Raw genomic sequence first — 13,228 nt, 5'->3', positions numbered from 1 at the left:
TTTAAATAAGCACATTTCAAGGTTATAATCTCAATATATTTCTCACTTCTGATTTTATTGACATCAAATCACCTCTCATGTGTCCCAAACATCCTCTCACAACTTTCACAGCTCATAGTTTGTGAAGAAGGCCATTAAAAAATGCCTTAATACCATTATCAAGGGCCTGTCGCTTTAAATGTGCAATTTTCAAGGTTGGAATGGAAAACTAAAGTGCACCATCAATATTTAATTAATGTGTACTGGTTCCTGTTGACACACACTCCTTGAAGAAATGTTGTGTCTGTCTGTGTGACCTGGATGATTGTACCCCAGACTATGAGTGACTACCAGTGCTATCAGTATGTGGTTTATGGATTTATACTTAAAGGGATACCCATTTGCATTAATCTTTGTATCATTAGAAACCTGGTAGTATTTTTGAATGGTTGTGCATCCTGCCCTCATTTTCCCCTGAGATGGGAAATCTTTGTATATATCTTATATTATATATCTTCATCACGGTTCCTACAGATACATAAAAGTCATCCAGAACCTGACCATCCTGAGAGGGGCGTCCTCCCAACAAGAAACCTTTAGGACGGAGTTAAAACCACATTACCCATAAAGCTCAGTCGAATATGTTTTCTTTTTCCCCGGATGTAGCATCACATGAATTGACTGTCAACATGCAAGATGGCCACGCATCACAGGCAAAATGCTGCTGGGCGGAGAAAAGTACAGGTATTTTATTACAGTTGCATTGATGCTAAGTCTCTGACAGCGGCACCACCAGAGTCTGCAGCTACAATAAGTGTTTGACTTGTGCTTCACGGACAGAGGGAACCGTCCACAAAAGACAGTGTTGCTGTTATGAGTCATGACTCAAGCCGGCTAACCAAGCTAGCTTAGCTTCCGGTGGCTAGTTCTTAGCATTAATATCTGCTAACGCTGGCGTTTGAATGAGGATATGTTGTTGTTAAACATTTGAGAACGTGGATATTGGATTATATCGGAGGTTTCATGCTGATAAACCGGCATACATTGTGTACTGACTGTCGTAGATGAATTTATTTGCCAACATAACGTTTGTGTTAGCTTAGCAACACTTGACTGTGGGCTCGGTCTATTTGCTGGGAAAACGTACCTGTCTCGGTGGTTCCGTGGTGCCCTCTGTCCCTGTATACCTGACACATGACAGCCCGTTTTAAGCATTCAGTGTGTCCTGTGTTCAAATAAATGAATGTAGATTTGTTTTAAATGTATTTGGCTATGCTTCATGTTTCATTAGCTCGTTTAAACGCGCACACGAGTTAGTGGGTGTGTTGTGATGGAGAGAGGAGGTGGTGCTCTGACCGCAGCCTTCATACTGCTCTTCTGTTTGTTTCAGGTGTCCTACGTCATTAGAGATGAGGTGGAGAAGTACAACCGGAACGGGGTGAATGCACTGCAGCTAGACCCCGCGCTGAACCGGCTCTTCACGGCCGGGAGGGACTCAATCATCCGGATATGGAGCGTCTACCAGCACAAAGTACAGCTCCTCATACTCCTACAGTGTTACACATCTGCTGTGGCCCATTTCTCAAATCAAAGATGAAGTTGCCAAAACATTCCCTAAATATTCACAGTAGTTTATCAATTGTGCTTACATTATTATGCTTACACACAGCAGTCAGAGCATCTCTTTGTGTGTGTGACCACTTAAATGATTCAGCACATTTAGACAAATAACAGAACATTTTAACTACAATTTAAGTTTTCTGATCAAAATAGATCAGTTTCTTTTGGGTTGAAACTTTGACTCTCAGCATTGCTTTAATGTGTAAATCATCACTTGGTGAATAATCCAGCTGATTGTCATATTCCTCCAGGAGGCGTTAACATGAAGTATGACATCACTCCTGGTCAAATCGATAAATTCATTGTTAGGATATGCCAAACAGGAAGGAGTGATAGGATGTTGATTGAGTCCAATGTGCTGGGTTATATACATTTTAGTTGTTTTACATAGGCTTATGTATCGTGCCACCAAACCAAAATAATTATTTCCTTCTTATTTAACATGATCTTTTAAGTCAACGTCTCTTTAAATCATTAGCCAAATAATTGTTATGTTGATGCAATCCAGCAGGAGGTTAGGGTGAGAAAGAAGACACCAACGTGCTTCAGATGAAACTCAGAAGTGAAAACATGTAGGACAAAATTGTTTGGAAACAGGCTGTAATACTCTACTTTCAGTCCGACAAAATAAAACCTAACTTTACTGCTTTCTATGTGTGAGCTGTTTCAGGAGAAATGTGTTGTTGTCGCTGACAAGCATAGAAGAAATGTGCCAAAGCAGGAAACCGTTATCTATATTTATGTATTCCCACTCTAATTTATTCTCAACTGTATTCTTTTCCCCTCTCTGTCACTGCAGCAGGACCCATATATTGCCTCGATGGAGCATCACACAGACTGGGTCAATGACATAGTCCTCTGTTGCAATGGAAAAACTTGTGAGTTGAGATCCTGATGTATATTTTTCTTTTTATGATGAAAGCATTGTTTAACATCTGTAACTGTTGTGTTTTCCATCTTCAGTGATATCTGCATCATCAGATACAACAGTCAAAGTCTGGAACGCGCACAAAGGCTTCTGCATGTCGACGTTACGAACACACAAGGACTACGTGAAAGCTCTGGCCTATGCTAAGGACAAGGAGCTCGTGGCCTCGGCAGGTCTGGACCGGCAGATCTTCCTTTGGGATGTGAACACACTAACAGCACTCACTGCTTCCAACAACACTGTCACCAGTAAGTATTGTTTGTCTCTGTGAGCCCGGTTCTGACCATACAGTCTATAAGTTCACTGTACTCACTGTAATTTGTCTCCTGCAGCCTCGTCACTCAGCGGGAACAAAGACTCAATCTACAGTCTGGCCATGAACCAGATGGGAACAGTCATTGTATCTGGATCCACAGAAAAGGTACAGGGTGTCTAGACTGAAAGCGGCGCTCTTGTTTAGTTTATTCATTGTTTGTTTTTTACATGCTGTTTGGATTCCACATATGCACCATGAAGATAACATTTAGTATTTCTATACTGAACTCGTTCCTCATTCATTCCTGTTTTAGAAACGAAATATGTTCTCTGAGAGTGTATTTATACTCATCAGTGTGAAATAGTGACGCGCTGCTCCATTTACCCTTTCTAACTGTTGAGAAGTTTTGATGAACATTTCTCTCCCGTTGTTTTCAGGCTGCAGGATGGGGATTAAGGCCTAAAAGTTTTTAATGAAATCAACCTGGACTTGATCTGACCGCTGTTCTGTAGCAGGATATTCAAATCTGTAAAAAATTACTTTTGTCACTTAATACTGTTAGTAGATGGTTTTCTCTCTCTTTCTATGGGAGTTTATTTTCAGAATTTCAAGGTTTGAATAACAACTAAACTGTTGAGAAAACGTGTGTTGCCTGACACAGAGGCACCCAAGGAAAAGGAGGAATAGCAGAGAGAAAGCAAAGGAGAGATATCCTTCATCTGTACCTGTTTCATATTAAGGTTGTCAAAAAACCTACAGATCTTTAGACAGATTTTTAACCAAATGCTGCCGCAAGCAAAAAGAGAGAGCTGTACTGGGCCATTAAATTTCACAGATTGGCAAATACTGACATTTCTAAAGCCCTGGCAGGCATTTCAGTAAGATGCAAAGATGAGTTTAATTTACAGACAGACAGAGAGGAGAGACTGTCTAAATTCACAAGTATATTAGCAACATTTCTGTACCAGGCAGTGTGCAGGAGTTTGCCTGTATTTGTCTGTAGTTTAAATAAAGAAATAACCCAATACTGGGTGTCTAGGACTTCTGTTTTTGTTGCAGTGGTACAGAAAGGGTATCAATATACTGTAATTAGATTTTTTCCTCGAATCCTAGAAATATTTTGTCTCATGATGACCGTATTTCATATCTACCCTTGTGGCTACTAGACGACATTGCTGGTTCCAATCTGGCTTTGCACCTCTTTTAGGAATTTTGCTTTCTGTACTTCTCCCATTGCACACCTGCCTGCTCAGTTTTTCCCTCTACAGTTTTATGGGTGGAAATTAATTATTCTACACATGATGCAAACTGGTGTTAAAGGGGCTCTTCAGTTACCTTAATCCACATTATTTCACTTTTTTTAATCTCAGATTCCAGTATGAATTGAAATGCAGTCTAGGAGCGATTGTCTTCACTTTCTCTTTTTCCTGCTTTCTCCAGGTTCTGAGAGTGTGGGATCCTAGAACATGTGCAAAACTAATGAAGCTAAAGGGTCACACAGACAACGTTAAGTCGCTGCTGCTGAATCGGGATGGCACTCAGGTATGCACATATGACTGAAGTATGCATCAGTGGCAGCTGTTTAACAGAGCAAACTAAAAAACAAGACAACTAAACCTGCTCTCCTCGTCCACAGTGTCTGTCAGGCAGCTCGGACGGGACCATCCGCCTCTGGTCACTCGGCCAGCAGAGGTGTATCGCCACCTATCGCGTGCACGATGAAGGTGTTTGGGCCCTGCAGGTCAACGAGGCCTTCACACACGTCTATTCTGGAGGCAGAGACAAAAAGATCTACTGCACTGACCTGCGTAACCCAGACATCCGTGTGCTCATCTGTGAAGAGAAGGCGCCGGTGCTCAAAGTAAGGAGCCAGTACACGTTTTAAACTGGATATAATTCTCTGTTGTGTAAGTCTGCGGTGCAATACACTTGCATTAATTTCTGTATCTTTTATGTTAAAAAATATTGATTTTGCTGCCGATTGTTTTTGAACTGGTGTTTGCATACAGTTATCATTTCAGTTGTTACCTGCTTGTTTTTGTTTGTTGTTATTTGTTTTCTTTGAGGCTCGTTTACTGTCCTGTCGCTTCTTTAAAGATAAGTTGTACTGTGTTTGTGATTTTTCTAAAGGTCAAAAGAAGAAGAGTTTTGCATAACAACTCCGACTCTGTATTCGCGTCAGTCATTCGTGTGCTCACAGTCGACCATTCGGAGTCATTCAACCTTTTTCCATCTTTCTCTTTTGCTCAGATGGAACTGGACAGATCTGCTGACCCACCTCCAGCAATCTGGGTCTCCACCACCAAGTCATCCGTTAATAAATGGGTAAGCATGCGTGACACCTCTGAGATCACTGCCTGTCCGCCCATCAGCATAACGACCCTGCAGTACAGTGCAGATAGAGACCCCTGCATGCTGCGTGGACTAATGCTATTCATCGCTAATCCTCCTGTAATTTGTGGAAAAATGTAAACCAGCTCAGTGAGGCTGTGGGTGATACACAAAAGATAATTACATTACACGAATCACCGCTATTATATTGGACAGAAGAGTGAGGAAGCGATTATAAAAATCCAGGATAATCTGTAATAATGAATACTTCCTGCGTGTGTGTTTGTGTGTGTAGTCTCTAAAGGGAATACACAACTTCAGATCATCAGGGGAGTATGACAATGACTGCACTACCCCTCTGACACCACTGTGTACTCAGCCAGAACAAGTCATTAAGGGTAAACAGATAGATTCTTTTTGAACAGCAGTATTTGTGACATGTTTTTTCTCTGGATTTTTGTAAAGCAGCATTATTTTATTTCAGGAGGTGCCAGTATCATACAGTGCCACATTCTGAATGACAAGAGGCACATACTCACCAAAGATACCAACAACAATGTGGCTTTTTGGGACGTCCTAAAGGTAAACTCAGACCGATTGTTCAGATCTGTAAAGTTAGAGTGTAACTGCATCTTTGGACCAAATAGACGTGTTTGAAACTATGTTCTCCCTCCCGTTGATACCTGTCATTTAAAAATACTTTATGCATGTTTTTGTCTAAAGGCATGTAAGGGTGAAGATTTGGGAAAAGTGGAGTTTGACGAAGAGATAAAGAAGCGCTTCAAGATGGTCTATGTGCCAAACTGGTTTTCTGTTGATCTGAAAACTGGGGTGAGTCCTAAACCTGTTAATAAGAGAGCTTTTCATTCATCTCAAAAGCAGTTGACTGTTCAAAAGTCAGCCGTCCTTCCTGAGCTTTGTCAGTGGTCTCATGGATGTTCCTCTTCTGTGTCTCTTTTTCAAAAGATGCTCACGATCACTTTGGATGAGAGCGACTGCTTCGCTGCCTGGGTGTCCGCAAAGGATGCTGGGTTTTCAAGCTCTGATGGATCAGATCCAAAGTGTGAGATGTCTTCCCTCATCAGGTTTTACATACAAACAAATTAGTTTCATTTATATTTCACGGCCTCTTACCCGCTTATCTTGTTTTCAGTGAACTTGGGTGGACTGCTGCTCCAGGCTCTGTTAGAGTTCTGGCCCAGAACTCGCATCAACCCCATGGACGAGGAAGAGAACGAGGTGAACCACGGTAAGAATTGAGGGCTGACTTTTTTATCCACAGCCATTGTGAAACTAAATCAGTCAACGTCTGCAGTGATGCTCGTTAAACTACATTTAGGCGGCTTATCCACCACACCCTTTATCCAGCTGGAAATGTTAAGTGCTGTTCTGAAAAAGCTTGAGAGCTCATCAAGATGCACCGTATTTTTTGCCGCTGTGGCTGCATCTGGGTGCTTTGTTTCCAGAACATTTGTGCAAGACGAAATGTCAGCACAAGGTACAGTACTTGTTTTTTGCCGGCTTGCTCTGGATTAGGGGAAGGGTGAAGCAAGTGGGAAAAGAGGTCAAACCTGCCATCACGTGTCACGCGGGGGAACAGCAGTGTAAATTTGTCTTTGGTAGAAGTTGTAACAAAGAGTATAGTCTAAACTGCTTATTCTGTCAGGTGTTGTCAGATCACTTTTTTTTTTTTTTTTAGAAGTAGACTATGAATACAAATTAGATGTGTTGTTTTGTAGCACTTGTGTATGAAGGATGTGAAGATAAAGTTATTTATCCTGCTCTTCCTCCGATGTGAAAGGGCAGCTGTGTAAAAAGTGACAAGCACATACTTAATCTTAAACTAAACCTCATCTCATCTTAGATAAACGCTCTGCACTCTTGTTGCAAAAAATAAAAAAAACACACTGGCGTCCAGAAAAAGAGGCTTTGGTGATTAAGGTGTGTATTCAGATGATCTCACAGTAGTGTTGTGTCTGTGTGTCCACAGTCAACGGAGAGCAGGAGAACAGGGTCCAGAAAGGAAATGGATATTTCCAAGTGCCACCACACACGCCGGTCATCTTTGGAGAAGCAGGAGGCAGAACTCTATTTAGGTAATTCTCCGTGAAGGTTACATAGAAATGTTAAAAGTTGACTCTTTGATTGCTCCTCTTCATTGCGTCTCATGTTGGTCGTTTTGTGTTGCAGGTTGCTCTGTAGAGATTCAGGAGGAGAGACTGAGTCCATGCTGCTTAATGAGACTGTTCCACAGTGGGTTATTGATATAACTGTAGATGTGAGTACTCTTTATTTATCCTTTTACATTGAATCAAATAAGACTATCAAGGTGAAATGAATTAATATTCAGGTTATTAAAGCGTCGATGAACCATTCATGAAAATGTAGAGGCCCATCATTGTGTAAGAAGCCTTTACATTACATTAATTCTGAGCTTAACATGTCATAAGTTGTGTTTCATGGACTTATTATAAACATGATTAGAAGTTTTGCTTTAGATATGGGGAATAGAAAGTCCTCAATTTGATGAAATTTAACCCCAAATTGTGTATGATTGCTTAAGATTGTGTTGATGCGTTTAATTTGAGATGGAATTTTTAAAATATTTTTTACATACTTTATTAAACTCGAGGGGAAATAAAAACATCTTTGCTAAATACGTTCTGACTGATCAGCGTACAGTTGCTGCATTATAAAGAATCATGGCGTTATTTTGACTTCATCTACAGACAGCAGGAAAAATTGCCATGCAAGCTGGCATGAAACAATGATAAGACTCTCCTAGAGACACATTCCTGATTTCTCATGTAGATGAATTAGAAGGAAAAGGCAACATGTTGTGAATCAGGCTAGCAACCATTAGTTAAATAAGTCGTTTAGCTAGCATGTAAAAGCCATGCATAAAATATACCCCTTTAAGTGTTGATGTTGAGCCAGCATGCACGATAGTAGGACCCTATAAAACATATCAAAACCCACACTTCTGAATTGTTGAGTTCTGGGTACACAAAAAGCTGCTCCAATTCACATTGAATGAAATGTATCATTACAGGCCCTAGCCTTTCATCAGACAACGATAGTAGGACCCTGATTGAAGCAGCTCAATCAAATTTAGTCTTCATTAGTGTTATGACTGCACTTTTGCAAATAAGGTACAACATTTGGACTGAAAAGGCAATGTGTGTACATTTTGAGAAGCTCTTTAGATGCAGCACGTGCACAAAAAGTTTGCTCCTGCCATGACTATTTGCTTAGGATTCCTGTTACATGTTTTATTTTTCTCTTCTGTTACAGAAAAATATGCCCAAGTTCAACAAAATCCCGTTCTACCTCCAGCCTCACTCTTCCTCCGGTGCAAAAACTCTGAAGAAGTGAGTTCCCCGTCCAGTCTTTAACCGTATTTTCTTCTAAAAACCAACACAGACATGTTTACTGTGACGAGCCTGTTGAAAGCTGATTGTTTTTACCCGTTGTGTTCTGCAGGGACCGTCTGTCCGCCAGTGACATGCTGCAGGTGAGGAAGGTGATGGAGCACGTTTATGAGAAGATCATCAACTTGGACAACGAGTCTCAGACGACGAGCTCCTCAGCAAACGATAAACCAGGGGAGCAAGAGAAGGAGGAGGACATGGCCATGCTAGCCGAGGAGAAGATTGAACTAATGTGTCAAGACCAGGTGGGCATTGCGTTTTGGAACTTTAACACCAAAGAATCCTCAGTAGAGATTTACAAACACTGCAGTTCTTTCCACATACCGGTTCTGATGCCTGTACTTACTATAAGTCTTACCCCCTCAGATACAAGTACATTCAAACAGTCAAAAACTTTGACTAATGACAAACACTCCCATAGCATCATAGTGTTTTATGGTTTGATGTAGGGATGTTCATAGCAACTTCTTCCCCTGTTGATTAAACAGACATTTAAATCCAGACTAGTATAAAGGTATAAAGCAGTTACATTTTGCACAATTAATAAACACTGTCCAAAACCATATTGCATTTGTCCTCTCAAGTCACTATTTGAAGAAGTTCATCACAAACTTCAACATCAAAATAGTCGGCACTTTGCGACAATCATTACTATGCAGGTATACAGTGTCTAATTGGTTGGCTTAATTTGGCCAGCACTACGAGCCTTCAGTCCTTGCAAGTTAACAAGTCCACATGCCTGTGCTGAATGTGGTTACACATTGGAAGAGGCTGTATGGCGGTTTATCTGCTCTGCTACTTAGAGATGCTGTACATCCACTGTGCTGGTTTACATCCAGCCTGTAGAGCGGGGATAGCAGGCCCATTTAAGTGTTGTGAAATCTTTTGTTGTTGTTGCTATTAGACAGATATCTTAACATTACTGCTGTGCAGGCTGCTGGTTTGATGCATAGACTGCTTGAAACATTGACGTAGTCTTGGTGACATCACCTATTTGTTTGTGAAGCGGACTTTTGAAGCCCAACGATGGCGGTCACCTTATTGAAAATGCTATTTCAACCACACTCTCGATCAACCTATTAACAGGCAAAGAGGTGCAGAGGAGGCGGGCCTTAATCCTCCTGACGAACAGCTGCTGCATGCAGCTCAGTCCCGTGTCAGATCAGTCCTGCCCCTAATTATACATAACTCTTATCCTACATAAAATCAAAACAGATGAGTCATAGAAAACAAATCAGCCCCTTTTCTGTGTGTGCTGAAAAAGAGATCAGCTATTCAGACTAAAACTGTTTTTGGGACCTCTAATCGTGTTCACTTCTGATGTCATAATGGACTGTTTTTCATTGGGTGTGTTTGGGACTTCCGGGTGTTTTGCAGTCTGCCTCAAGTGGACACACAAGGAACTTCATTTTTTGCACTCAGACTTTGGCTTCATTTCTCAACACTGTAGTTTGAGTTGATTTTATAAGATGCTAAACCCAAATGGTTTTGAATCGTTGGATTGGCTGTTTGAGGTTTGAGGCTGTATCAGAGGAATGTGCGTCTCGTGTGTTTTCTGGTAACAGTATTACTACAGAGAATCACCTTATGTGATATGTTGTTGTTTTATAATAATTATCAGTACTGTACATTTGTGATCTTGCTCTGTCAACGTGCTTTACTAAATAAACTGTGATTTTATTTACTTACTTACTGTGTTAACTTATTTTTTTTTAATCTTCCCTCCAGGTTCTGGATCCCAACATGGACCTGCGAACAGTTAAACATTTTATCTGGAAGAGTGGAGGGGACTTGACGCTTCACTATAGGCAGAAGTCCACGTGAAAGTCTGAATTTTTAACGCAAGAACTCTTCGTCATTTGCCAATCACTACCCACCTTTGACATGTAGTCCCCAAAAACCCCCATTGTGGTCAGTCGCAGCATCAGTGAAGTGTGTGAGGACGAGGCTCATGGTGTATCATAGGGAAGTGAACGGGACAGGCTGGAGCGGCAGAGACATCGGGGAGACAAAGCGGTCTGAAGTGTTTGTGTTTTTTTGTTTTTTTTACAGTTTGAAGAACGGACACAATTCTCTCCAGCGCTCACCTGTTAGTTTGTTTTTCTTTCACTGCTTTTGTTTTTTCTTCTGATTGGCATTTTCTTTTGAAGTCTTCAGAAGTCTCAGTTCGTGTTTGTGTCTGTGTGTGTACATGCACATGCGTGTAGTAGACTGTTTGTTTGTTCTAGTACATTCCAGAAACTGTCCTCGTTCTACAAACACTCCACAGCAGCGTCACACCTTTTACGATTCACTCTGTCTCTGGGTAGCATCTCGTCTCCTTCTGTTCTGTCATCACCTTAACTTTAACCTTGGTTTAGAGTTCCAAATACTGCGGAGCTTGAACCTCATTGACAGAGGCACTCGTGTTTCTTTTCTTTTTAGCTGTGCTGTTCCAAATGGACAGAATGTTTGTTTTTTTGTAAATACATGTAAAACATTTTTGATTTAAGTGACTTTTTTTGCAGCAGTTTTATTGTGTTATGTACAGATTACTTCAAACAAACAAGTTATTTTTCCAATTCCCTAGAGCACATTCATGGTCATGAAGGTAATCTGACTTGGATTGAAAAAAAACTTGCATTGCATTTGTTGTTTTTCGCTACGACCCAGACAATGCAGTTCTACTCTTAAGAATGTTAGCTGTCATCCAAGTCATTTTAGCAAAGGGGGAATAATATATAAAGTATGTATGTTTAACAGTAACTCACGCTTACTCGCTCTGCGCTTCGGTCATGAGCAGTGACTCCAACGACAGTGAGGGCTGTTCCTAATGTATATTTCATTTAGATTGGATAGGACTTCAATGAATCATGAATATAACTTGAAGGGGAATCTCATCAAACAGACGATATGAATATGAAACCACTGTGGGGGAAATTCACCAAAGTGAAATAAACGGTAATAATTACCATTTCTCTCTCAGTGCGACACCGAGCAGAAACACAGATCGTTTCATTGTACATTTTTCTGCCGTTAATTTTTTGCCATTGATGAGTGTGTGTTAACGCCATTAAGGGGGGGGGGGATGCAGCGAGTGAGCTCTGATTGGCCAAATCGAAAGGTGGGTACCAGAATGAGGCCATAACACTGCAATATCCCTTGTTGTAATAATTTGTGAAATATGTATATTTTAGGCAATGGAAGAAATAAATTGGAATGGTTTAACAAAGACAGATTTATGGGGATTATAGGTGGGTGTTTCTTGAGTTATGTGTTCAGCTGATGAGTGTGAAAAAGAAGGAAAAAAAAAACAAGGGACAACTTTTCTTTTTGAAGTGATATGATTGTTTAACCATCAGATTCACCCATTTCACATTCATCGAGAGACTCTGCTCTCATTCCTAATAAAACATACAATTACTTGATAAAATATCTGCAAAAATACTTTTCATTATTTGACACCCTAGCACCTACTCTGACTGAAAAAAATTACAAGCCCTCTAAAAAAAAAACATGACTCAACAGCAAGTTCACCGCTATCAGACTTCTTGAACGCTGAATGTGAAAGATTTATCATCAATAATGACGTCAAAGGTGTGAAACCAGAGGCAGCACTCGCCGTCTGTTGCATAGATTACAATAATTACAAAAGAAGAAGAGTTGAGAAAGAGTTGTTGGGACTTATTTCCATCAAGTGAAACTTTTTTTTTTTTTTTTTTACAGATCACAGGCGGCATGGCTTCAAATATCAAATCAAAGACTTTAAAATAAATGGACATCACATTAAAGAGTGTTTAAAATAAACTGACCTTGTCAAATCTGGGGTAAAAACATTAAAAAAAAACTTTACCTCGTAACAGAAAAAACAAACCTACATTAAAAGTTCTCCTTTTCTTTTTTAATCTGTAGTGTTGGATGTATAATTCTATAACAGCAGATACGTCACTGCAACACGAGTACTGTGGACAGTCTGTTAGCTTTAACATGGTGGATAGTGTTTGGGATTTTTAAGGTGCCGCGTTGCTTTGCCTCACTAAAATGTTTGTGTTAAACTTTGGAAGTGTTCAAGTACGCTCCACATCAGAGTACCAGTATGTCACCTGTCTACACTGGAAAAATTGCTCACATGATGAACTTATCAACAGTAACTTTAAATTCTAGCATATAAATCAGATGGTGTTTTCACACATGCACAAAACTCCCCAAAACTTCCTCAAGTTTGTGAACGCAAATAGCCAAATGTTTCACCCCGACTTTCCCCTGAATTTCTCCTGCCGGCTCTCAAGTGAATATTTGACATGAAGTCATTGTGTGAGAGAACACAGCAGGAAATAGTCAGGAAAAAGGAGTGAGTGGGGGGGGGGGGAGGGGTGATTACATTTATATCCTGTGACCTGCACAACTGATGCGATCTTAATGGAATTATTATGTTTACTGTTCGCCGGTAAGTTCTTCTCCCCCTCATTGATACCGTGAAAATGTGGAACATGTAACACTGAGGTAAATGAAAAACTTGTAATCATAGCATCGGAATTCCTATATGTCCCGCCTCCTGACCCCCCCCCCCCTCCCACTTAGCTGTGAGGTGCAACTCAGGAAGATTTCAGGAACGCTGCCTGCTTAAATATTCCAGAAGTTTTCAGGGGTGCATATGTGAAAGCTCCTAACAGTGTTTTTCCTACTTGTTTGTTGATCCTTTTG

General features: G+C 40.5%; 1 protein-coding gene across 2 annotated transcripts; it reads left to right on the top strand.

The window, feature by feature from the left end:
• Window positions 1–645: 645 nt before the first annotated feature.
• Window positions 646–12,358, top strand: LOC132978766 (WD repeat-containing protein 48). Of its 2 annotated transcripts, none has more exons than XM_061044070.1 (18): window positions 646–723; window positions 1,370–1,510; window positions 2,402–2,477; window positions 2,563–2,775; window positions 2,860–2,948; window positions 4,224–4,325; window positions 4,420–4,644; window positions 5,034–5,108; window positions 5,410–5,512; window positions 5,599–5,696; window positions 5,838–5,945; window positions 6,081–6,177; window positions 6,268–6,363; window positions 7,105–7,210; window positions 7,305–7,392; window positions 8,409–8,485; window positions 8,598–8,790; window positions 10,274–12,358. In XM_061044070.1, exons 1-18 carry the CDS (start codon window positions 676–678, stop codon window positions 10,367–10,369), a joined length of 2,031 nt encoding a protein of 676 aa, XP_060900053.1. In that variant the 5' UTR covers window positions 646–675; the 3' UTR covers window positions 10,370–12,358. The 2 variants fall into 2 exon arrangements, with proteins under 2 accessions (XP_060900053.1, XP_060900052.1); XM_061044069.1 differs by having other exon boundaries at window positions 2,399–2,477.
• The last annotated feature ends 870 nt before the right edge of the window (window positions 12,359–13,228 follow it).

This window comes from Labrus mixtus, chromosome 8 (assembly GCF_963584025.1).
Source record: "Labrus mixtus chromosome 8, fLabMix1.1, whole genome shotgun sequence".
In the NCBI taxonomy this organism is placed as follows: domain Eukaryota; kingdom Metazoa; phylum Chordata; class Actinopteri; order Labriformes; family Labridae; genus Labrus; species Labrus mixtus.
Note: the sequence above shows the minus strand (reverse complement) of the source record. Positions and strands in the feature narration are given on the sequence as shown.